We start from the raw sequence: 26,530 nt of genomic DNA, 5'->3' as shown, positions 1-26,530 counted from the left end.
GATTCCACAGATTCTAGAAATATAAGTATCATCACTGAGCGATCAGAACTCGCGACAGGGGAAGCAAATACAGACATCACACGACGTAGCTTTAGGTAGCAAAACACGGAGATATGCTCACCTTTTGCAGAATAACAATTCTGATCAAAAACGAGAAAAACGCAGCTGAAGGTTAATCCATAGGTTAATCCAATGTGTCTGTCACTTTGAAAAATGATTGATGATCCATAATTCCATTTTTATGTCAAAAACGGAGTTTTCATTAGCTGCTAATGGTAGCTTCCAGAGTGTATGACAGCTTCCTGTTTTGTCTCCTTGGATACGAGTCCAAACAACTCACAGACTGCACCGGGCGCTGACGTAGGCGCCCTGTGACCATCAGATTTGACGACGCTGATTGGCTGAAATTATGTTTCGGCGGCATAGTTTAAAGATAGCAACAGTTGGCTTCTGCTGCACTTGCTGCCCTCTCATCTGGGCGCTGTGCATAGCGCCCAGACGAGAGGGAGTAAGGATACACGGGCAAGGCCAGGCAGGAAACATGTGACTTATCAGTAACTTTAGACATCGTAACACAATTTTAAGCGAGATTTTATTGTAGATTATACATTTTACTGATACCAATTATATAATATTTACCTTGTTTATTAAAAATAAAAATAAAAGATATATTTTTTAAATATATATTTTTTAATTTTTTTAATTTTTTATGTGGGAAGAGGGGGGGCGGCGCCCCTAGCGCCCCTATGGGCCGGCCGCCACTGACCTGGATCAACGCTAAGGCCTGTGCATGCTCTTCATTAATAATCTGTAACACCTGACCGATGAACACCTGGTATTGATTGAAGATATAAAAATCTTGCCACCTCAGGTGGTGTGGGCTGATAGCCTTTTATTGTGTGAGTTGATAACTGAATATTAACAATAGACTAGAGAATGCAATTCCGGAAGAAATTGCTTGTGGGAATGCTTTATGCTGAAAAGCTGACGCTAAACTGCTATGCTGAAATGTAATGTGTAAGAAGAAAGTGAAGAATTTAGATTGAAATGATACATGAACACTGGGGGCTTGAATGTGTGATGAGAGAAGAAAATAAAGTAAAAAGGCTTGGAAAAGCAGCAGAATATTTGAACTGCAAACTTTTGAACTAACTTGATGGCGAATGATCTGTCGCCATGGCAACGGCATTTGATGACACCCCATAATACGCTTAGATGTGTTGATGGCTGCATCGTTACCAAACCTGTGAAGTTTTTGGGCCATTTCGAGCATTTGAACTGAAGTTGTGAGAAAACCGTGTTTCATAGTGAGCATTGTGTTGCCAAGGCAACGGCATTTGAAGAAATCTCAAAACTGTCAAATAGATGTCTTCACGGCTGGACTGTTAGCACACATGTGAAGTTTGAGCACTTTTTTACCGCGAGAGATGCGTTTCCATGGAAACAGCCTATGGTGAGATCTCAGATTTGGCGTAGAGCTGTTGAAGCATGGACCGGTGATATACAAGCGAAGTTTGGGGACGATCGGACCGTGTCCATTGGAGTTACAGCGACATCGTGTTTCATGGCGAGGGATGCGTTTCCATGGAAACGGCATATGGTGACACCCCATAATTGAAATAGAGCTGTTGAGGGCCAGACCATTAACCATTATCTGAAGTCTGGTGCTGTTTTAGACCATTTGCATAGGTATCACGACAACATCGTGTTTTATGGCGAGGGATGCGTTTCCATGGCAACAGCCTATGGTGAGATCTCAGAATTGGCGTAGAGCTGTTGAGGCATGGACCGGTGATATACAAGCAAAGTTTGGGGGACGATCGGACCGTGTCCATTGGAGTTACAGCGACATCGTGTTTTATGGCGAGGGATGTGTTTCCATGGAAACGGCATATAATGACACCCCATAGAGTGGCGAAGTCCCTCCCCTTCCGGTGGACCTCCATGGGACCTTATTTCGGAAAAATGATGTATTGAAGTCAATGGAGAGAGAAAGATTATCTTTCGATCCCGTTTGAATTGTGCCACGAATTACACATATGATGTTTGTCAATTTAAAAGATAATTTTGCAAGTCAAAAAAAAAAAATTGTGTCGTAAAACTGTGAAGTAACACATTTGTTTGTGTGAAACGCTCAATGAACTACATCTTGTTGTAGCAAACACCGTGGTGGTGGCTTAAAGCCCACCTCCGCTACGCGCCGTTCGTTAGATGAGGCTGGTTATATTTAATAAAGAAAGGAATTCAAAACACCGGAATAAAGGTTATAACAATAATCTGATTTTACTGGTAAGAAACAAAACACGCATACAAGTTTACAGAGTACTCCGGACTTCCAGCTCTACTGCCGTGCGATACAGGTAACGGGACCAGCCAGTCAGAAACAGGAAGCCTTTTGCATGAATAAACCACAGTATTCATAAACAATTTTGGGGCGGAGATGTGTCGACTCTTCCTTCCCATTTTACTCCGAAGCGAATCAGAGAGTCCGTGGGGAGGAGCTGTGTGAGCTGCTCACTCCCCCAGGTGTTTTTACTGGTTGGATTCACTTCTGGTCGGGTCCAATACAGCGAATCAGAGTTCTGGGAAAAAAGTATGTCTCTTCTGAGCAGAGCGTGAGATTCGGATGTTCACAAGGACAGAGTCAATCTTATCTCTGCACCTGTATTCCCTCCTTTACTTTCCCAAGGAATATTTCACACAAACTATTCTTTCCCAGACAACCAAACATTGTACACAGATATATTGATGCCCAGAAAGGACCTTGAAAAGAATATGTGTGTGTGCTGGTGGGAGGAGGTGTATGTGTGTGTAACAGGATATCTGGGTCAGTGAGTGTAAGTGAGGATTACTGAAAACAGTTCAAACAATACATGTTCACTAAAATACAGTTCAAAATAATACATGTTTACTTCAATACAGTTTAGAACCATATCTGTTTACTTTAATCTCTGGTCAACAACACACGTCACCAAGATGGCCGTCACTACTGTCTTGTCAACAAAACGATTGACTACCCTCACTATCACCACAATGAAACACATCCTGAAGAAAGTCATGCAAAGCTGCCTGCCTGCCTTCCTTTGATTCTCTCTGAACTGCCTGGTCGTTTTAATGTTTAATGTCAACCATTTGTGCAGATAGCATGAAGTAGAGAAGATCGCCGATGCTAGCGTTAGCATTTCTCCCCCGGGCTTAAATGGTGTATTATAGAATGATCACACCGGTGACAGTACTCTTCAAAGGGTTCACGAAATATGACTACTACTCTTACTGTTTAACATTTTGGGTTACTTAATGTTACTTCATGTTAAGGCTAATAAAAATGACAAGGCTGTAATGCTAACTAACGTGCTAGCTACTAACTAGCATGATCCAGAGTACTCCTGGTCCTTTCATCAGACGGGAAGCGAAAGAACGAGCAAGACCCATTGGTGGTATGAACAACCTGGTACTAAGCACACAGGCATCTTGTTAAAGTTATCTTATCTTAGCCAGCGCCATATAGATAGATTATATCTATATGGCGCTGATCTAAGCTATCTCTTAGTGGAGGAAAACAATTGTGACATCACTTACGCGACTCTGGGATTTGTCGTCTTTCTAGTTGCGTATTTTTCATAGTCTTATATTTCAACAGTTTTACGACAAACTGTGACCTTTTTGAAATGGAAATTATTTTTTAAGATTGACAAACATCATATGTGTAATTCATGGCACAATTCAAACGGGATCGAAAGATAAGTTTTCTCTCTCCATTGACTTCAATGCATTATTTTTCCGAAATAAGGTCCCATGGGGCGGAAGTAAGTGGGCGGGACTTCGCCACTCTATAATTGACATAGAGCTGTTGAGGGCCGGACCATTAACCATTATCTGAAGTCTGGTGCTCTGAGCATGTCAGTTGGAGTTATGACATCATCGTGTTCCATTACACAGGTGTTTATATTTGAGCTAACGACGTGTCCAGAGATCAAAGGTTTCCATGGTGATGTGCAGTAATCAGTGAGAGGAGAGCATTTTCATTGTTCTGAATGAGAGATGAACCTCTTACATGTGAACGTTTTGTTGAAGAACCGTAACAGATATCGGTGAAATTTCAAAGCGTGAAGCATGTCACGGAACTTGAGCATCTGAAGTGTACTTTTTGTGTACTTTCGGGTGAATAATGTGGCCTTTTTGGCAGATTAACTAAAGGTGTGCGGCTGCTGTGGTGGGGAAAGGTGAGGCTGAACTTACAATGGGGTTTAATGGGGACATGTTGAAAGTTTGTGTCACTTCATGCCCTCAAGAGGCATTTTGTTTAATTATTTTGCTTAATTTCTTTTAATTTTTCAAGCTACGAGATGTTTTCCTACGTTTGTCATGATAAATGATGTCTCAGGAATGTAGGGTTTGGGAATTATGGCAGGTTTAAAAAAAGATATGAAGGCGAATTTCAATCTGTCCTCCACTCTAGCTTTGAGATCACGCACCTTGACGAGCTGCGCAATAAACACTAATGTTAAAATCTGAAGAAGGCCTCTTTACCAAGGTCTGAACAATGTTTAATATCTCTAAAAGTAAGAATCAGATTTAAAAGTTGTGTTACACGAATAATGCCAGAAAGATGTGTAACATGTTGAAGTTGGAATGAGGTTTCTGAGTGAAAGTATGAAGGAGCAGTTAGCAGTTGAAGTTGCATGAAGATTGTTGAAGTCTGAAGAGTTCTCCATTGACTTCCATGTTAAAAATGGGATGTATTATGGGATGTATCTCTGGAATTATGAAAGTTATGAATGAGAAAAGTAATAGCCATCGATTCCCGACCGAGCTGAACATTTTGATGTTTGAACGGAGTTTCTGCGATGTGGAATGTGGGAGAAGAAGAGGCGCAAAATAACCCGGCGGAATAATAAAGAATTTCGTGCGTCAAAGAACAGATAGTGGGAATGCTGCAAGATAAGAGCTTGAAGGTGATATTAAACTGAACTGCAGGCACTTTGACCTGCTCAAGCTCAAATAAACCCTGATAATCATCTCAATGGGTTTACAGCTTTCACACTTTCCACTCTTTAGGGTTAAAGAAACGGGACCATCTCTGACTGAACTCTCAGAGAGATGTACATGTGTTCATCGTGTGCACACACACACACACACACACACACACACACACACACACACACACACACACACACACACACACACACACACACACACACACACACACACACACACACGCACACACACACAAAATCACGTCTTTATTATTTTGCACGCTTCAGTTCCTGAACAGTCGTTGTTGATCTAGAGTTGGAGGATACTGTCTCTTTTTATTTCAGCACTTCTCAAATTTCTGCAACATGCAATTAAATCAAGCAGCCCATTGACATTCCTTTTAAATTACACTGTTGTCAGTGAGTGTCCACTGACACACACACGCACGCACGCACGCACGCACGCACGCACGCACGCACGCACGCACGCACGCACGCACGCACGCACACACACACACACACACACACACACACGCACACACACGCACACACACACACACACCACACACACACACACACACACACACACACACACACACACTGGGGGCCATCACTAATAGTCTATTATTAGCCACACCCCCGGGGGCCAGAGGCTGCCGGACACAGGGGGTGATTGGTGGTCCAGTGACTTGTGGCACAATGTGATTGAGGAGAGCTATCAGGGACCCTGCCGTGGTGCCCTTGAGCAAGGCACCCTTCCCCCCCACTCCCATTGCTCCCTGGGCGCTGTCCAATAGCTGCCCACTGCTCCTGGTACTAGGATGGGTTAAATGCAGAGGCCAAACGTCCCTGTGTGTGCTGTGTGCTCTGCATGTGAGGCCATTAAAGAGGGGCTTCATCCCTCCCATTCTATTCTATATATGTTGTGCATGTCCTTCATCTAATAGTGTCTGCTGTAACAATGTAATCGTCCCCTCTGTGGGGACAATAAAGGTTTTCTGATTTCCCTTTCAACTGGTTTGAAGGAAGAGGGTTAGGGCCACATTAAAGAAAATAGGGATCTGCCCAAGAGAGATCATTTCTTTTGTTCTGAGATAAATATCAAAATATCACGATTCTGCAAAAAAGTTTTTTGCTTTTTTGCTGAGACTTGTGTTCCTCTGAAAATCTTAAAATTACCACTTTTTCTCAGAAGTCAGAAATCTGAGATTTTGAGTTAAAATAATTTTAGAAAAGACATCATTTTGAGATTTTCTGGAGAAAATAAATCAGAAATCTGAGAAAAAAAGTTCGTACTTTTTCACGAAGAACGTCAACATTAGGAGAAAAAGTCAGAAATATATTTAATATTTATTGCCTGTTCAGCACTTTGGTCAACTGAAGGTTGTTTTAAATGTGCTATATAAATAAATAAAGATTGAGATTGAGAAATATGCCAAACTTAAAAAACCAAAAACAAGGCCCTAATCCTCGTCTGTAGATTTGTCATTGCCAATTTATTATAACTGTTTACTAAGTGGCATCAAATACTTCACATTATTCTGATTATTATTCTTAAATGTTATAGCGGACGGACTTGCTCGATGTTTCCGTCTGACGTCACAAACCGGTGCTCAAAGTGAAATCAGATATCAGAGCAATCATCTGATATAAATCACTTACAGGAACCACGAGGCTTCTGATGAAATCTATAACTAAATAACCTTGAACTTAATCCAAGGTATTAAAGTGCAGTATTGTCATGTATTTGTAATATATAATTATATTACAAATACATGACAATACTGCACTTTAATCAGTGATGCAGTGGAAGAAAGAAGGACACAACAGCAATATATAAATAGGATTTGTTTTTCATTTACGATATCATAAAGTCTTAATAATGACAGGTAACAATATCTTAAACGCTACATTAAATATTTAAAATGTAAATGCTTAAAGTTAAAACCATCGACCTCTCACATACAATAAAAAATATAAAAATAAGTGGTGACTTTCAGAAGCAACACGTACCTGATGAACTCTGGGATTAGAGATTCGTGGATTTCACCGCCTCCACCGTGTCTTTGTTTCTCGACATGCCTTTATTATCGTACATCGCCAGTATATCACATTACTGCACTCCAGAGGTGGGACCAAGTCATGTGACTCGAGTCCACACCTCTGCTGCACTCCAGAGGTGGGACCAAGTCATGTGACTCGAGTCCACACCTCTGCTGCACTCCAGAGGTGGGACCAAGTCATGTGACTCGAGTCCACACCTCTGCTGCACTCCAGAGGTGGGACCAAGTCATGTGACTCGAGTCCACACCTCTGCTGCACTCCAGAGGTGGGACCAAGTCATGTGACTCGAGTCCACACCTCTGCTGCACTCCAGAGGTGGGACCAAGTCATGTGACTCGAGTCCACACCTCTGCTGCTCTCCAGAGGTGGGACCAAGTCATGTGACTCGAGTCCACACCTCAGCTGCTCTCCAGAGGTGGGACCAAGTCATGTGACTCGAGTCCACACCTCAGCTGCTCTCCAGAGGTGGGACCAAGTCATGTGACTCGAGTCCACACCTCTGCTGCTCTCCAGAGGTGGGACCAAGTCATTGACTCGAGTCCACACCTCAGCTGCTCTCCAGAGGTGGGACCAAGTCATGTGACTCGAGTCCACACCTCAGCTGCTCTCCAGAGGTGGGACCAAGTCATGTGACTCGAGTCCACACCTCAGCTGCTCTCCAGAGGTGGGACCAAGTCATGTGACTCGAGTCCACACCTCAGCTGCTAATGTGTGATCCCTGAAAGAGGTTGTGAGTTCTCTTTGTATTTTAATCAGTGGAAGAAAAAAGGACAAAACAGCAATTTAAAAATAGGATTTGTTTTTAATTTACAATATCATAAATACTGACAGATAACAATATCTGAAACGCTATATTAAATATTTAAAATTTAAATGCTTAAAGTTAAAACCATCGACCTCTCACATAAAATACAAAATATAAAAATAAGTGGTAAACTCTGGTTTTAGAGATTCTGAAGCATCTCTCAGCCGGACGTCAGAGATCTGGTTTTAGAGATTTGTTGCTTTCACCGTCTCCACCGTGTCTTCGTCACTCGACATGCCGTGATTGTCGTACATCTCCAGACTCTTCTTGCTGTTCCTCCTCTTCATCATCTTCTCATCATCCTCCTCCGTCCGGCAGCACTTGCAGCAGCAGCAGCATCTCCGCCCGCAGAACCTGAACATGGACTGCACCACGGCGTCCCACGGCTCCATGGAGTGAAGCGGACGAGGAAGGAACTCCCAGCTCTGCAGTATCCGAGGCAAGAAATGTTCACATCGCGACTGCATCACGTTTACGACGATTCCGAAGATCACCAGCGCCACGATGGGAACGCCGACGCCCACCAGGAACTGCCATCCAGCCATAGAGAGGCCGAAGACGCTCAGAGGAAGCACCAGGAAGCAGAGGACGAGGTAGACAGCAGCGAACCAGCGGTACTGAGCCGTGTGGTTCCCCAGGCCGCGGGCCAGACGGATGGGAATACGCGTGAAGGGGATCGGGTACCAGAGCATGATCCCCATGATGTTGAAGAAGAAGTGGCACAGAGCGATCTGGAGGAAAGAAATCAGAGCTGTGAGCTCAGGGGAAACATCAGGATACTACTCTGAGCTAACATTAGCAGTCCTCACACCCCGAAAATCACATCGACAAATCCCATTCCCAAAATCCTGGTTTAATCTTTGACAAATATCTGTGTCTTCTTCAACATCATGGGGTACCAGAGCTGTGACCTCAGGGGGAACATCAGGATACTACTCTGAGCTAACATTAGCATGCTAACATGGGCCCAATAGAGAGGTGCAGGAAGAAGTCCTCAAACCCTCAACATCACATCGAGAAATCCCATTGGATGTTGGATGTAACTCTCGGGTTAGCCATTACACACCACGATGATGCTATCATGTTGATGTTTAGCAGGTATAATGTTTACCCTAGATGTTTACTTGGCTAGCATGCTAACAATACAAGAAGTGTATTCGATTCCAATCAAATTCCACAATTGTCGATACCCAACCCAGTCTCACGGCATTTTGTGTTATTAGTCACGAAATTAATGTAATCTATTGATTCGTGTTCACCAACACCATTTTCACCTTTTTTTCGTGTCACACAGAACGATTTTAAAGCAATGTATTTCTATTGGTAGTATGTTTCGTGCCTGCAACACGTCTTTTTGTCCGGTCGGGTCTTGGAAGACCAGAAGCTGTGTGGTTCATAAAAACATGTTCTTACTCAATATCTTACCCTTAGCCTAACCCTATCCCTTTTATTTTAAATTGTATAATGTCTGAGTTTTTTTGCCGTCAGTGAGGAAAAGAAATGTCTCAGAGCCTCAGAATACTGACATCTGTATTTTATGTCATCTTTTTTTCCTTCTAATTTGTTATTATTTGGTGCAGGCACGAAACATACTACCAATAGAAATTAGGGCTGTCAGTCGATTAAAATAGTTAATCGTGATTAATCGCAAATTAATCGCACATTTTGTATCTGTTCTAAATGTACCTTAGAGGGATATTTCTCAAGTTTTTAATACTCTTATCAACATATGAGTGGACAAATATGCTTTATATGTTTGTTTATTATCATTTGAACAATGACAAATATTCTCATTAATATTAAACACAACAACCTCTGAACATTACAAGTGTGTGTGTGTGTGTGTGTGTGTGTGTGTGTGTGTGTGTGTGTGTGTGTGTGTGTGTGTGTGTGTGTGTGTGTGTGTGTGTGTGTGTGTGTGTGTGTGTGTGTGTGTGTGTGTGTGTGTGTGTGTGTGTGTGTGTGTGTCTGGCTACCTGCATCAAGTCAAGTGCTCGGCGCAGTTGTCGGCGAAATGTCGCTCCTCTGTTTTCATTGAAACAGCTCCTTATATCCGTTAGCGCAGCTAGCTAGCACCAGATGCTAACAACAACAACACGTAAGGTGTGCCTTGCTCGCCCCACACATACACACACCCTCCCGGTCCTCCCGAGGAAGTGTGGTCTGCCACAAGCGGGCGGCAGGAGCGGGGCTGTCAGCATCAGCTTGTAGACGGTGTTTTAAACTCGATGCGCTCTGAAACTACGGGGCGGCCGAGGACAAAAAATACACATGCGTTAATCGCGTTAACATAATTAGTGGCGTTGATTTTTTTTTGCGTTAACGCGTTAACTTGACAGCCCTAATATAAATACATTGCTTCTCAAATCGTTCTGTGTCAGAATACTGAAATCTGTATTTTTTTTATCTGTTTTTCCTTCTAATTTGTTATTATTTACATTGCTTTTAAAATCGACACGAAAAAAATGGGGAAATGGTGTTGGTGAACACGAATCAATAGATTAATTTCGTGACTATAACACGAAATGCTGTGAGACCGTGTTGCGATACCACGTAAAACATAGAATCACATACTTCGACACACTCTCCATGATGACTGTTTTTCTACTGGTCTCTGTTAGGAAGTCAGAGAAGTTTCTCCCATCTCCCAAAAGGTAACATCTTACAGTTAGCTGCTAGATGTTTACTTGGCTAGCATGCTAAAAAAATACAAGAAGTCAGGTCGATTCAAATCAAATCCCACAATTCTCGATACCAAGTCGATACCACGTACAACTGGAATCACATGTACTTCGACAAACACCCTGTGATTACTGTTTATCTATTTGTTGGGAACTCATAGAAGTTTCTCCCATCTCCCAAAAGTCAACCAACAGTTAGCTGCAAGAGCTAAAAGCTAACTACCAAACTCCCACTGTTCTCCTCCCAGTGTCCACACAGATAAACCACACATGGAGAGTATTTTAAATTAATCATCTGGCTAAAACTTTCTCTCAAAAAGGTATTCTGATTGTGATTGTGATGCTAACAGCTGTTAGCCTCTCACCTGCAGGGAGTTGTTGAGCGTTTCTCCGGGGCTGGCCATCGCAGCCAGGATAGCCGTGGTGGTCGTTCCAATATTAGAGCCCAGAGTCAGAGGGTAGGCTCGCTCCAGGCTGATCACCCCGATACCTGCGGGGGGGGAGGGGAAGACATTTAAATCACAACCACAAACTCAATTATTTACTTTTTACTGGAAGGAAATCAGATCTTTCTAAAAAAAAATCTAAAATATTTATAAAGACATAAAAGCTAAAATTGTGCACATTGTACTTCAATAAATAACAACAATAAATATTCATAATTTGGTATATTACAATCAATGCAGTGGTTTATTGGTATTGTTATATTAATGCTAAAAAAACATTGCTATATTGCTCTAAATGAACTATTTAGGAAAGGCATTATCCACGTTATATGGGGATAAGTGCACAGGTTATACAGCTCAAGTATTCTCAGTATAAGAGGGTAAATATATATCTGTAAATTAAGTCTTACGTAAGTATGAGACATTTTAAGAGGAAAATATTGATACTTAGGTATACATTAATTATCTTCATTATAGTGTTCTATACTATATACCATCTTTCCTCAAAGATATGCGTTTGGTTTCTCATAGTTGTTTTCATTTACTAGGTTATTCCATTGGGAGTTTACTAAGTTATTATCTTTTAGCCAGTTCCTTGATCGCTATTCTAATTACAAGAAATAGGTAGGAATCGTTTTTTTTATTCCCTCTGGTGTTTTCCCTCTCAATAGCGTCAAGGCGTTCTTGTTGAGAGAAGATATTGGACATTTCTCTTAAAACTGCTTCCCAGAAGTCTCCCAACACATTACAGGCCCAACATATATGAGCGTGGTTTCTTCACTGCATCCTCTCCAGCATTTTGAAGTGAGGTTTTTTTTGTATTTACTTTGAATTTGGAAATTTGAAAGGAAAAATATTGATGTGATTAAAAAGATATCACGCCAAACGTCTCACCAACGAGCGGCGTGATGGCGGAGGTGAAGACGGAGCTGCTCTGCACGATGAAGGTCATCCCAGCTCCAACCAACATGGCCAGGTATCCTGTGACCCAGGCGAAGGGGAAGGGGAAGTCTACGGGAACAGGTGAGCATTGAAATACAGGTGAGCATCAAAATGCAGGTGTTTCTACAGAGAATCAGCACGTTGTAAAGCTCTTGAGAAGCGCCTCGTAGCTGCTCTTCAGTGTATTTTAGTGGTGGTGGTCTAATGGATAGTGAGGTGGGCTGAAGATCGGAAGGTTGTGAGTTCAAATCCTGCCAGGAACACCACCACTAGTGTGCCCTTGAGTAAGGCACTTACCCCTTAGTTACTCCAGGGAGGATGTCCCTGTGATTGGTCATTGTAAGTCGCTTTGGATAAAAGCGTCAGCTAAATGAAATGTAATGTAATTTTACACAGATGGTAAACGGACACTTTTAACACTCCCTGAAAGATTGCTGGTTATCTGAAGGGGCAACGCGGGGCTGTTTATGAGGGTCTGCTCACCTTCAAATGTACCTGTTGACCTGAAAGACTTCTCACAGGTGAGCGTTTTTATGATTTGTCTTCTGACTGCTCTGAACTCAGGGACCAGCGTGGAACTATGTCTTGTGTTAATATTTGTTAGAGAGTATTCATATTGTGGTGGAAATTCCTCACTTAATCTCCTTCTGGTAAGAAAAGAACAAATATACAAGCTTAAACCAAAGTTGTGTTATATAATAAAGCAGGGGTGCCCCTTTTTCAGCTTGGGAGCTACTTTTAAAATGACCAAGCCCGCATATAGTAGTGTGCCGCATTTGCGCTTCAGATGAGGAGGTGAGGCCCCCTCACCATGACTGCATGAACCCGTATGGCTCAACTCAGACTGGCGTACCTGTAGTAAGGATGTAAGGATGGATGATAGGCTAACTTTAAAAAAAAAAATTAATAATTTCTTTTCAATGCCATGCGATCTACCCACACTACCCGATCGACGTAATGGGCACCCCTGTAGTAAAGAGTTAAAGCATTTAACAGAAACAATATATTTCCAGCTGGAAGGCCAGATAACCTGAACCACTGTGTGCTAAAGACATCTGCACCTCCATCAAACAAAGGACAAGACTCTTTAAGGGAGGAGAGCAAAAGATTGAAAGGGGAACAGCCAATGGAACTCTACATTACAGGGAATTGAAGATTGTTGGTTCGACAGGGGTCACGTTTTGACATGTCCAGTATAACAGATGATAATTCGCCTGACAATGGTCACAGGAAGTCGTTTTGTTTACCTGTGTTGAGCACCTTCTTGATGACCACGGCCACCTGGCCCTTCAGCATGGAGTTCAGCAGCTTGACGATGAGGATGAGGCAGGAGCAGAGGACGAAGAGAGAGAGAGCCAATAGGATGAGACCCACCGCCAAGTCAGGGAGGGTCACGTAGGCAAATATGTGTTGACCTGAGAGAGAGGGAAGGTTAAAGGGTTAACTAAGGTGTGCACGATGCTAGACTCTGTTGAAGATAAACCGCTGCTGAAAACATCTTCATTGTGATTTGAGAAGAAGAACGAATCCCCTTCAGTTCTTCTTCTGTCTGTCAGGAAACATCTCCTTATCTAGAAGTATCTGATACTGTAAGACGTTGCTTTTGTCGGGACCCCCTTGAAAACCAGATGCTGCATCTCAAGGGCTTTATCCTAATAAATACATTTCTATCCATCTCTAATGTTCTGGTCAGGTGGCTCTCAGGTGTTAGTGGGTTAATGTTCTGGTCAGCTGGCTCTCAGGTGTTTTTGGGTTAATGTTCTGGTCAGGTGGCTCTCAGGTGTTAGTGGGTGAATGTTCTGGTCAGGTGGCTCTCAGGTGTTAGTGGGTTAATGTTCTGGTCAGGTGGCTCTCAGGTGTTAGTGGGTGAATGTTCTGGTCAGCTGGCTCTCAGGTGTTAGTGGGTTAATGTTCTGGTCAGCTGGCTCTCAGGTGTTAGTGGGTTAATGTTCTGGTCAGCTGGCTCTCAGGTGTTAGTGGGTTAATGTTCTGGTCAGGTGGCTCTCAGGTGTTTGTGGGTTAATGTTCTGGTCAGCTGGCTCTCAGGTGTTAGTGGGTTAATGTTCTGGTCAGGTGGCTCTCAGGTGTTTGTGGGTTAATGTTCTGGTCAGCTGGCTCTCAGGTGTTAGTGGGTTAATGTTCTGGTCAGGTGGCTCTCAGGTGCTAGTGGGTTAATGTTCTGGTCAGGTGGCTCTCAGGTAATAGTGGGTTAATGTTCTGGTCAGGTGGCTCTCAGGTGCTAGTGGGTTAATGTTCTGGTCAGGTGGCTCTCAGGTGCTAGTGGGTTAATGTTCTGGTCAGGTGGCTCTCAGGTGTTAGTGGGTTAATGTTCTGGTCAGGTGGCTCTCAGGTGTTAGTGGGTTAATGTTCTGGTCAGGTGGCTCTCAGGTGTTAGTGGGTGAATGTTCTGGTCAGGTGGCTCTCAGGTGTTAGTGGGTTAATGTTCTGGTCAGGTGGCTCTCAGGTGTTAGTGGGTGAATGTTCTGGTCAGCTGGCTCTCAGGTGTTAGTGGGTTAATGTTCTGGTCAGCTGGCTCTCAGGTGTTAGTGGGTTAATGTTCTGGTCAGCTGGCTCTCAGGTGTTAGTGGGTTAATGTTCTGGTCAGGTGGCTCTCAGGTGTTTGTGGGTTAATGTTCTGGTCAGCTGGCTCTCAGGTGTTAGTGGGTTAATGTTCTGGTCAGGTGGCTCTCAGGTGTTAGTGGGTTAATGTTCTGGTCAGCTGGCTCTCAGGTGTTAGTGGGTTAATGTTCTGGTCAGGTGGCTCTCAGGTGCTAGTGGGTTAATGTTCTGGTCAGGTGGCTCTCAGGTGCTAGTGGGTTAATGTTCTGGTCAGGTGGCTCTCAGGTGCTAGTGGGTTAATGTTCTGGTCAGGTGGCTCTCAGGTGCTAGTGGGTTAATGTTCTGGTCAGGTGGCTCTCAGGTGTTAGTGGGTTAATGTTCTGGTCAGGTGGCTCTCAGGTGTTAGTGGGTTAATGTTCTGGTCAGCTGGCTCTCAGGTGCTAGTGGGTTAATGTTCTGGTCAGCTGGCTCTCAGGTGCTAGTGGGTTAATGTTCTGGTCAGCTGGCTCTCAGGTGCTAGTGGGTTAATGTTCTGGTCAGCTGGCTCTCAGGTGCTAGTGGGTTAATGTTCTGGTCAGCTGGCTCTCAGGTGTTTGTGGGTTAATGTTCTGGTCAGCTGGCTCTCAGGTGTTTGTGGGTTAATGTTCTGGTCAGGTGGCTCTCAGGTGTTTGTGGGTTAATGTTCTGGTCAGGTGGCTCTCAGGTGTTAGTGGGTTAATGTTCTGGTCAGGTGGCTCTCAGGTGCTAGTGGGTTAATGTTCTGGTCAGCTGGCTCTCAGGTGTTAGTGGGTTAATGTTCTGGTCAGCTGGCTCTCAGGTGTTTGTGGGTTAATGTTCTGGTCAGCTGGCTCTCAGGTGTTTGTGGGTTAATGTTCTGGTCAGCTGGCTCTCAGGTGTTAGTGGGTTAATGTTCTGGTCAGGTGGCTCTCAGGTGTTAGTGGGTTAATGTTCTGGTCAGCTGGCTCTCAGGTGTTAGTGGGTTAATGTTCTGGTCAGGTGGCTCTCAGGTGTTAGTGGGTTAATGTTCTGGTCAGCTGGCTCTCAGGTGCTAGTGGGTTAATGTTCTGGTCAGGTGGCTCTCAGGTGTTTGTGGGTTAATGTTCTGGTCAGGTGGCTCTCAGGTGTTTGTGGGTTAATGTTCTGGTCAGCTGGCTCTCAGGTGCTAGTGGGTTAATGTTCTGGTCAGGTGGCTCTCAGGTGTTAGTGGGTTAATGTTCTGGTCAGCTGGCTCTCAGGTGTTTGTGGGTTAATGTTCTGGTCAGCTGGCTCTCAGGTGTTAGTGGGTTAATGTTCTGGTCAGGTGGCTCTCAGGTGTTAGTGGGTTAATGTTCTGGTCAGGTGGCTCTCAGGTGCTAGTGGGTTAATGTTCTGGTCAGGTGGCTCTCAGGTGCTAGTGGGTTAATGTTCTGGTCAGCTGGCTCTCAGGTGTTAGTGGGTTAATGTTCTGGTCAGGTGGCTCTCAGGTGTTAGTGGGTTAATGTTCTGGTCAGGTGGCTCTCAGGTGTTAGTGGGTTAATGTTCTGGTCAGGTGGCTCTCAGGTGCTAGTGGGTTAATGTTCTGGTCAGCTGGCTCTCAGGTGCTAGTGGGTTAATGTTCTGGTCAGGTGGCTCTCAGGTGCTAGTGGGTTAATGTTCTGGTCAGCTGGCTCTCAGGTGCTTCAGAGGCAGATAAAGGACCCTTTGAGCAGGTAGAGACCATCAGCTGAGTCTCAGGACTGAGAGGAGCTTTGTGTCTCAGGTATCAGACTCCTCTCCACTGGAGCAGCCACTGGACAATCTGCTTGATGTAATCAGGAGCTTTGAGCCATGCTCGTGACTCAGTGAGTAATGCATGTCGTTCCCTTGAGAGAGGCCCATCTCTTCACCAGCAGCTAATGGGTGGTATCTGCTAAATAAAGGGACCCTGTAAAGTCTGAGAGGTTCAGAGGAAGCAACACATGTTAGCTACGTACGCTGTCTGCTGCTAAGGTAACGTGTCTCTTATAGCGCTGTACAGCAATATCATATTTCACTTCAAGCACCTCTGTGTCTGTGTTTGAATGATTCCTTTTTGTTTGATTCTTTAAGGGTGTGAGTGTTACATCGGATCCACGACAAAGTCCAACAAACTGTTCTGACTTTAGAAAGAGCAGCCATAACATTCATCTGTTTGCATCTCGCTAATGATGATCTAGATCATATTCATGTGACTTGTGTTCAGGCTCTTACTGCAATACTTCTATTCTATTTCATTTGTATTTACTTCACTATTGTATCTGTGTTGTTGCTCTGTTGGAGGAGGAGCCTGTGAACTCATTGACATATTAGTGTTGTATTAGTCCATCTATTGAACATGTTAGAAGTAAAACAAACAATAATAATAATATTATATTATATATAAAAAAGAGAAGCAAAAAAGACGTTCAAGGTATAAATACAGTCTCAAACAGTTTGTCATGTTCAAACACGTTTCTGGTCTCCCTCTAGCGTACATTCTTCATGAAAATCAAACTTGAGGTCATCCGTGATGTTCCACACTATAGCTATGTACAAATGACAATAAAAGCACGCTTACATTTCTGCTGGTAGTCGATACAGGAGTAGTTCATCTGACTCCAGGTGAGGTTCCCCTCCTCCCAGCACACGGACCCGGCGCTGCAGCTCTCCACCGTCACGTTATAGAAGGTCTGCCCGGCAACCACAGAGAGGCGTCATTAAAGAAGTGGAAGCAGCACGGTGATCATCTCTGAATGAGCACACTGTCCTGCTTTCATCAAATAACAGCTTCAAAGCATGAGCTAACAGCCGTGCAGTCACACAGGACAACATCAGTGACTCACAGACGGATAACCATCACATGTTTACTGTGTGTGTGTGTGTGTGTGTGTGTGTGTGTGTGTGTGTGTGTGTGTGTGTGTGTGTGTGTGTGTGTGTGTGTGTGTGTGTGTGTGGTGTGTGTGTGTGTGTGTGTGTGTGTGTGTGTGTGTGTGTGTGTGTGTGTGTGTGTGTGTGTGTGTGTGTGTGTGTGTGTGTGTGTGTGTGTGTGTGTGCAGCGTCTCACCGTGTTGATCTCCGTCTTGCACCACACTTTGATCAGACTCTTGTTTCTGGCTGAAGGGTCTCCCGTGGCGATCCCAGTGATGACAGATTTATCCAGCTGATGAAAACACAAAGAAATACATTTCAAAAGTTCTTTAGGACCAGAATCAGATCTTCTTTATGAGTTCTGCAGCGAAAGGGACAAAGGGACAAAGGGACAAAGGGACAAAGGGACAAAGGGACAAAGGGACAAAGGGACAAAGGGACAAAGGGACAAAGGGACAAAGGGACAAAGGGACAAAGGCGAGCAATAGATAATCTAACATGTTCAATACAGAGAAAAACACAAATTAATAACAAAAATTAAGACAAATAAGAACACAACAATGGCTATAAATAGAGTGGCGAAGTCCCTCCCCTTCCAGTGGACCTCCATGGGCAACCCAGTCTCACGGCATTTCGTGTTATTAGTCACGAAATTAATGTAATCTATTGATTCGTGTTCACCAACACCATTTTCACCTTTTTTTCGTGTCACACAGAACGATTTTAAAGCAATGTATTTCTATTGGTAGTATGTTTCGTGCCTGCAACACGTCTTTTTGTCCGGTCGGGTCTTGGAAGACCAGAAGCTGTGTGGTTCATAAAAACATGTTCTTACTCAATATCTTACCCTAAGCCTAACCCTATCCCTTTTATTTTAAATTGTATAAAGTCTGAGTTTTCTTGCCGTCAGTGAGGAAAAGAAATGTCTCAGAGCCTCAGAATACTGACATCTGTATTTTATGTCATCTCTTTTTGCTTCTAATTAGTTATTATTTGGTGCAGGCACGAAACATACTACCAATAAATACATTGCTTCTAAAATCGTTCTGTGTCAGAATACTGAAATCTGTATTTTTTTAAATCTGTTTTTCCTTCTAATTTGTTATTATTTACATTGCTTTTTCAAAATGATGTATTGAAGTCAATGGAGAGAGAAAGATTATCTTTCGATCCCGTTTGAATTGTGCCACGAATTACACATATGATGTTTGTCAATTTAAAAGATAATTTTGCAAGTCAAAAAAAAAAAAATGTGTCGTAAAACTGTGAAGTAACACATTTGTTTGTGTGAAACGCTCAATGAACTACATCTCTGGTCAACAACACATGTCACCAAGATAGCCGTCACTACTGTCTTGTCAACAAACGATTGGCTATCCTCACTATCACCCTCTCACCCTGACCCTCACCCTGACCCTCACCCTGACCCTCACCCTGACCCTCACCCTCACTATCACCACAATGAAACACGTCCTGAAGAAAGTCATGCAAAGCTGCCTGCCTGCCTTCCTTTGATTCTCTCTGAACTGCCTGGTCGTTTTAATGTTTAATGTCAACCATTTGTGCAGATAGCATGAAGTAGAGAAGATCGCTAGCGTTAGCGTTAGCATTTCTCCCCCGGGCTTAAATTGTGTATTATAGAATGATCACACCGGTGACAGTACTCTTCAAAGGGTTCACGAAATATGACTACTACTCTTACTGTTTAACATTTTGGGTTACTTAATGTTACTTCATGTTAAGGCTAATAAAAATGACAAGGCTGTAATGCTAACTAACGTGCTAGCTACTAGCTAGCTTGATCAAGCCACTCCTGGTCCTTTCATCAGACGGGAAGCAAAAGAACGAGCAAGACCCATTGCTGGTATGATAACAACCTGGTACTAAGCACACAGGCATCTTGTGAAAGTTATCTTATCTTAGCCAGCGCCATATAGATAGATTATATCTATATGGCGCTGATCTTAGCTATCTCTTAGTGGAGGAAAACAATTGTGACATCACTTACGCGACTCTGGGATTTGTCGTCTTTCTAGTTGCATATTTTTCATAGTCTTATATTTCAACAGTTTTACGACAAACTGTGACTTTTTTGACATGGAAATTATTTTTTATGATTGACAAACATCATGTGTGTAATTCATGGCACAATTCAAACGGGATCGAGAGATAAGTTTTCTCTCTCCATTGACTTCAATACATTATTTTTCCGAAATAAGGTCCCATGGGGCGGAAGTAGATGGGCGGGACTTCGCCACTCTATAGGTAGCTACCTGTATGATGGAGTCACTGATTGGCTACCTGTATGATGGAGTCAGTGATTGGCTAGCTGTATGATGGAGTCAGTGATTGGCTAGCTGTATGATGGAGTCAGTGATTGGCTAGCTGTATGATGGAGTCACTGATTGGCTACCTGTATGATGGAGTCACTGATTGGCTACCTGTATGATGGAGTCACTGATTGGCTAGCTGTATGATGGAGTCAGTGATTGGCTAGCTGTATGATGGAGTCAGTGATTGGCTAGCTGTATGATGGCGTCACTGATTGGCTACCTGTATGATGGCGTCATTGATTGGCTACCTGTATGATGGAGTCACTGATTGGCTACCTGTATGATGGAGTCACTGATTGGCTAGCTGTATGATGGCGTCACTGATTGGCTACCTGTATGATGGAGTCACTGATTGGCTAGCTGTATGATGGCGTCACTGATTGGCTACCTGTATGATGGAGTCAGTGATTGGCTAGCTGTATGATGGAGTCACTGATTGGCTACCTGTATGATGGAGTCACTGATTGGCTACCTGTATGATGGCGTCATTGATTGGCTAGCTGTATGATGGAGTCACTGATTGGCTAGCTGTATGATGGCGTCACTGATTGGCTACCTGTATGATGGAGTCACTGATTGGCTACCTGTATGATGGCGTCATTGATTGGCTAGCTGTATGATGGAGTCACTGATTGGCTAGCTGTATGATGGCGTCACTGATTGGCTACCTGTATGATGGAGTCACTGATTGGCTACCTGTATGATGGCGTCATTGATTGGCTAGCTGTATGATGGAGTCACTGATTGGCTAGCTGTATGATGGCGTCACTGATTGGCTACCTGTATGATAGAGTCACTGATTGGCTACCTGTATGATGGAGTCACTGATTGGCTAGCTGTATGATAGAGTCACTGATTGGCTAGCTGTATGATAGAGTCACTGATTGGCTAGCTGTATGATGGCGTCACTGATTGGCTAGCTGTATGATAGAGTCACTGATTGGCTAGCTGTATGATGGAGTCACTGATTGGCTACCTGTATGATAGAGTCCGTCAGCGGGTCTGTGATGACGTTCAGCAGGTCGGGAGCGTCCTCTCCTGATTGGATGTTGAAGGAGTCGATGATGATCTTGGTGAGTTTGTACAGAACGCCGGTGGCAACTTCCAGCGGCAAGAGGACCAGAACAGAGAGCCAGTTGAAGAAGTCGTGCACCGTAGCTCCAGCAAACGCCCTGTAGGAGGAGGAGGAGGAGGAGGAGGAGGAGGAGGAGGAGGAGGAGGAGGAGGACACGCTGTGAACCCTGACTGAAGGTACCATCATACTGCAGGTGTGTCAGTGTGTTTCAGTGTGTGTCAGAGTGTGTAGTGTGTGTAGTGTGTGTAGTGTGCGTCAGTGTGCGTCAGTGTGCGTCAGTGTGTGTTTCAGTGTGTGTCAGTGTGTGTCAGTGTGTGTCAGTGTGTGTGTCAGTGTGTGTCAGTGTGTGTCAGTGTGTGTCAGTGTGTGTCAGTGTGTGTAGTGTGTGTCAGTGTGTGTCAGTGTGTGTCTCTGTGTGTCAGTGTGTGTCAGTGTGTGTCAGTGTGTGTCTCTGTGTGTCAGTGTGTGTCAGTGTGTGTCAGTGTGTGTCAGTGTGTGTCTCTGTGTGTCTCTGTGTGTAGTGTGTGTCTCTGTGTGTCAGTGTGTGTCAGTGTGTGTCAGTGTGTGTCTCTGTGTGTCTCTGTGTGTCAGTGTGTGTCTCTGTGTGTCAGTGTGTGTCTCTGTGTGTCAGTGTGTGTCAGTGTGTGTCTCTGTGTGTCAGTGTGTGTCTCTGTGTGTCAGTGTGTGTCAGTGTGTGTCTCTGTGTGTCAGTGTGTGTCAGTGTGTGTCAGTGTGTGTCTCTGTGTGTCAGTGTGTGTCAGTGTGTGTCAGTGTGTGTCAGTGTGTGTCAGTGTGTGTCTCTGTGTGTCAGTGTGTGTCTCTGTGTGTAGTGTGTGTCAGTGTGTGTCAGTGTGTGTAGTGTGTGTCTCTGTGTGTCAGTGTGTGTCAGTGTGTGTCTCTGTGTGTCTCTGTGTGTCAGTGTGTGTAGTGTGTGTAGTGTGTGTCTCTGTGTGTCAGTGTGTGTCAGTGTGTGTCAGTGTGTGTCAGTGTGTGTAGTGTGTGTAGTGTGTGTCTCTGTGTGTCAGTGTGTGTCAGTGTGTGTCTCTGTGTGTCTCTGTGTGTCAGTGTGTGTAGTGTGTGTCAGTGTGTGTCAGTGTGTGTCAGTGTGTGTCTCTGTGTGTCAGTGTGTGTCAGTGTGTGTCTCTGTGTGTCTCTGTGTGTCAGTGTGTGTAGTGTGTGTCAGTGTGTGTCAGTGTGTGTCAGTGTGTGTCAGTGTGTGTCTCTGTGTGTCTCTGTGTGTCAGTGTGTGTAGTGTGTGTCAGTGTGTGTCAGTGTGTGTCAGTGTGTGTCTCTGTGTGTCAGTGTGTATCTCTGTGTGTCAGTGTGTGTCAGTGTGTGTCAGTGTGTGTCTCTGTGTACCTGCGGAACTCGTTGCGGTCTCCGGCCTGCATCATGGCCACGATGGTGTTGGTGACCGACGTCCCGATGTTGGCTCCCATGATGATCGGGACCGCAGACTGCACGTCCAGCACTGAGGACACATGGAGTCATTTCTTTATGTTCATGTCAGGCACACTAAGGGCCTCGAGGTTTAAAGACACCAGAGAATCAGTCGCAGCCAAACATTTCACTTCATTGCACCAAGGGTCTTTAACAGGAAACTATTCATAAGGGCTAACGGCTAAAGCTACATCATCCTGTTTTAATATCTTAGTATCGTTTGCGTTCACGTTACTGTAAGTCCAGTTTAATATGCAACTCAGTTTTGCACACCTGTAATGAGGGTCTTATGCATGCAAAACATCACAAACCCCTACAGTTACAGGATATCTTATTGTGTTTCCTAAAAACTCAAGTCCATCCTGTCATCCAGCCCAAAGACACCAACATAAACATAGATGATTATTCTATAACGTGCATCCTTTTGGTGACAGAGCAGTGTGTGTGTGGTGTGTGTGTGTGTGTGTGTGTGTGTGTGTGTGTGTGTGTGTGTGTGTGTGTGTGTGTGTGTGTGTGTGTGTGTGTGTGTGTGTGTGTGTGTGTGTGTGTGTGTGTGTGTGTGTGTGTGTGTGTACTCACGTCCAGAGGACACCATGCTGACTACGATGGAGGACGAGGTGCTGGAGCTCTGCACCAACACGGTGACCATCACCCCGATTACCAGCCCCGCCACGGGGTTAGACAGGATCACGTTGTCCTGGAAGATATCACCTGCTGCCTTACCTGCACACACACACACACACACACACACACACACACACACACACACACACACACACACACACACACACACACACACACACACACACACACACACACACCACACACACACACACACACACACACACACACAGGTCACACTCGATGCACAGATGAGCCCAGGGACTGCAGATGCACGCTCCTTGTTTAATAAAGCAGATATATAGTAGTAGTAGTAGTAATAATGAAGGTAGGTATAGGAGGGTCTGGTTTACCCCCCACCAGCTGGAAGGCGGAGCTGAGCACGTCCAGAGAGCAGATGAAGATGTAGAGGAAGCCCAGCAGCATCACAGCCTTCAGCACGCCTGTCAGCACCCGCAGGATCTGCCCCTTAGTGTCCAGATCTGATTCAAATAAAGATACACATCAAGAGGAAGAATATCAATTCACAAAAGGGACATGAGTGGAGTGTACAAAGAAACAGATATGTGAGCGAGGTGTGTGTTCAGGTGTGTAAAGGTGTGTGTTCAGGTATGTGTTCAGGTGTGTAAAGGTGTGTGTTCAGGTGTGTAAAGGTGTGTGTTCAGGTGTGTTCAGGTGTGTAAAGGTGTGTGTTCAGGTATGTGTTCAGGTGTGTAAAGGTGTGTGTTCAGGTATGTGTTCAGGTGTGTAAAGGTATGTGTTCAGGTGTGTAAAGGTGTGTGTTCAGGTGTGTAAAGGTGTGTGTTCAGGTGTGTTCAGGTGTGTGTTCAGGTGTGTTCAGGTGTGTAAAGGTGTGTGTTCAGGTGTGTAAAGGTGTGTGTTCAGGTGTGTTCAGGTGTGTAAAGGGTGTGTGTTCAGGTGTGTAAAGGTGTGTGTTCAGGTGTGTAAAGGTGTGTGTTCAGGTATGTGTTCAGGTGTGTAAAGGTATGTGTTCAGGTGTGTAAAGGTGTGTGTTCAGGTGTGTTCAGGTGTGTAAAGGTGTGTGTTCAGGTATGTGTTCAGGTGTGTAAAGGTATGTGTTCAGGTGTGTAAAGGTATGTGTTCAGGTGTGTAAAGGTATGTGTTCAGGTGTGTTCAGGTATGTGTTCAGGTATGTGTTCAGGTGTGTAAAGGTGTGTGTTCAGGTGTGTTCAGGTATGTGTTCAGGTGTGTAAATGTGTGTGTTCAGGTGTGTAAAGGTATGTGTTCAGGTGTGTAAAGGTATGTGTTCAGGTGTGTAAAGGTATGTGTTCAGGTGTGTTCAGGTATGTGTTCAGGTGTGTAAAGGTGTGTGTTCAGGTGTGTTCAGGTATGTGTTCAGGTGTGTAAATGTGTGTGTTCAGGTGTGTAAAGGTATGTGTTCAGGTGTGTAAAGGTATGTGTTCAGGTGTGTTCAGGTATGTGTTCAGGTGTGTAAAGGTATGTGTTCAGGTGTGTTCAGGTGTGTGTTAAGGTGTGTGTTAAGGTGTGTGTTAAGGTGTGTGTTCAGGTGTGTGTTCAGGTGTGTGTTCAGGTGTGTGTATGCCTCACCTGACCAGCTGACCCCGGTGTCCTTGAGTTCCGGGAGGTCCCAGGGATCCTCCTCTCTGTCCTCAGACACCAGATCCACCGTGGAGTAAGAAGGGAGGACGGAGGATTTATCTGGAGCTTCATCTGAGGAGGAGGAGGAGGAGGAGGAGGAAGGTGTTAGAACAGGAGCAACATAGTGCAGGATGATGAAGAGGAGGAGTGAACTCACCGAGGGAGGAAGAGGAGTCGTTCTCCAGCTGAGGACGAGGAGGCATGACTGTCTGAGGAGGGACTTTAAAAAATGAAAAATATAGAAATAGAAATTTAAAAATGTGAAATAAAATCTTAATAATGTAACGTTTAAAATAATAAGACAGATATGAAATCAGAGCCGGTCATAGAGGAGTAGTAATATCAGATATCAAGGTCATAGAGGAGTAGTAATATCAGATATCAAGGTCATAACTGACCAGAAACTGAAGCTCTCAGGTGAGCAGAACATCTACTTTGTTTACTTTAAATATCTAATTTACTTAACATCTGATAACTTAAGGTACTTTGAAGATTTAAAAACACTTAATAAAACAACAAATGATTAATGATCAGGTTAAGATTAACTTAGTATTGCTATCTAATAAGTATTAACCCTTTGATCAGCACAGCTCTCCACTTTTAACACAGTGTATTTGTCATGTGTAACTATTGTTAATCTGTTATAACAGTCCTACTTTCCCTCTGTCCCTGAATGCACCACAAAGATAACTCATAGTGTGTGAAAACCTACTTTAAATACAACCAGTTCTGATTCTGATAAAAGCTCAAGCTACCCAGCTGTATTTGAAGTATATTACGATCTGCAAAGTATTTCATCAGCTCTGCTCTTTAAATGCAACGCTTTCAGTCTAAATATATATAAGAGTAATCTGCATGATGAAAACTAAACAGAAAGCAAACACGAAACAAAGTTCAGACTGCTTCTCGGTGATCCAGAGGAATTCAATCAACAACAAAAAACGCTTCTAAAACCAAAATAAAGAGCCAAAAATATCCCGCGCACACACACATACACATACACATACACAGACACACACACAGACACAGACACAGACACACACACACAGACACAGACACACACACACAGACACACACACACGTCGTATTTGCACGGATCCAAAACCAAGTGAAAGCTGACATATTTCACTCAGAATCGGTCCGTTAGACCGTTTTCTCGCAGATTCACTCGAGGCGGCGGAGGGATACACACCTGAGAGAGAGGAGCTTCACCTGGAGGAGGTCTACCTGCTGCTGTCCCGCTGCTGCCTTTATACTGCTGCACACACACACACACACACACACACACACACACACACACACACACACACACACACACAGGCAGGTCTCAGTGCAAAGGTTCAGAGTTCAGGTGTGTGAGGAGGTCCGAACACATCATTAGTTATTGAGGTAATAAATAAAGCCGGGTTTGATGCACAGTGTTGATCTGACAGCAGTGTGTTCTTCTTCTACCATAACAACATGCTGATGCACTGAATTACAGTTCAAGGTCATTAATTAAACGACCCTTTATGATTTAAACACCCAGTGTGTGTTGCTCCTGCAGCTTCAGGTGTTTCTGTGTGTGTGTGAAGCGGCAGGTGAACCGAGGCTCGGGTGAAACAGAGAGGCGCCCCCTGCTGGAGGGAAATATACCTCTGAGCTGCTGGAGAGACATGGTTTATATCAGAAATCATTTATAACAGAAAAATCAGGAAAACATTTCCAGATGTGATCAACAGTGGGGTTTTTTAGTCCTGAGAAAAAACTCATAAAATCTCCCGTGGCTGCAGCTCTGTTCCTTAGTTTAATAACCCTGGCAGAAATTTAGATTTCAAATCAAATATATTACTTAGTCTTTGCTCGATGTGTCGAGATATTTCTGACAAAGTCATTATTGTATTTTCTTGTTAAAACCGGGATCGTTGAAACTCCTAAAGACCATTCAAACATTGAGATACTAAAACAGTCGAGGTGTTCGTCGCTGATAGATTTCTAAGTTGTCATGTACCGTCTGTAAACGTTACATCGATTTGAACCATCATTATTTTCGCATCAAATAGAGTTATTCTTCATTATTACTATTTTTGCATTTTATTCATATTCAGTTGACGTGTTTTAGAGAATTGTTAGGTTGTATTTTTG

The 26,530-nt window shown here is 43.9% G+C and overlaps 1 protein-coding gene across 1 annotated transcript; it reads right to left on the bottom strand.

The window, feature by feature from the left end:
• Window positions 1–7,885: 7,885 nt before the first annotated feature.
• slc34a2b (solute carrier family 34 member 2b) lies at window positions 7,886–24,473 on the bottom strand. The gene is made up of 11 exons (XM_034114908.1): window positions 24,356–24,473; window positions 23,140–23,268; window positions 22,745–22,888; window positions 22,085–22,196; window positions 20,627–20,822; window positions 17,514–17,609; window positions 17,028–17,139; window positions 13,162–13,329; window positions 11,867–11,983; window positions 10,892–11,016; window positions 7,886–8,576 (listed from the first exon to the last, which is right to left on the bottom strand). The coding sequence occupies exons 2-11, from the start codon at window positions 23,210–23,212 to the stop codon at window positions 8,031–8,033; spliced, it is 1,689 nt and encodes a 562-aa protein (XP_033970799.1). The 5' UTR covers window positions 23,213–23,268; window positions 24,356–24,473; the 3' UTR covers window positions 7,886–8,030.
• Window positions 24,474–26,530: the final 2,057 nt, after the last annotated feature.

The sequence above is a fragment of the Trematomus bernacchii genome, unplaced genomic scaffold, assembly GCF_902827165.1.
Source record: "Trematomus bernacchii unplaced genomic scaffold, fTreBer1.1, whole genome shotgun sequence".
Lineage (NCBI taxonomy): Eukaryota > Metazoa > Chordata > Actinopteri > Perciformes > Nototheniidae > Trematomus > Trematomus bernacchii.
Note: the sequence above shows the minus strand (reverse complement) of the source record. Positions and strands in the feature narration are given on the sequence as shown.

Coding starts and splice junctions, on each gene's coding strand:
- slc34a2b (XM_034114908.1), bottom strand. CDS start 23,212: ATGCTGCTGGGCTTCCTCTACATCTTCATCTGCTCTCTGGACGTGCTC. Junction 11,984..13,161: donor CAAGAAGGTGCTCAACACAG/GTAAACAAAACG, acceptor CTGTTCCCGTAG/ACTTCCCCTTCCCCTTCGCC. Junction 11,017..11,866: donor CGCCATCACGCCGCTCGTTG/GTGAGACGTTTG, acceptor CCCCCCCCGCAG/GTATCGGGGTGATCAGCCTG.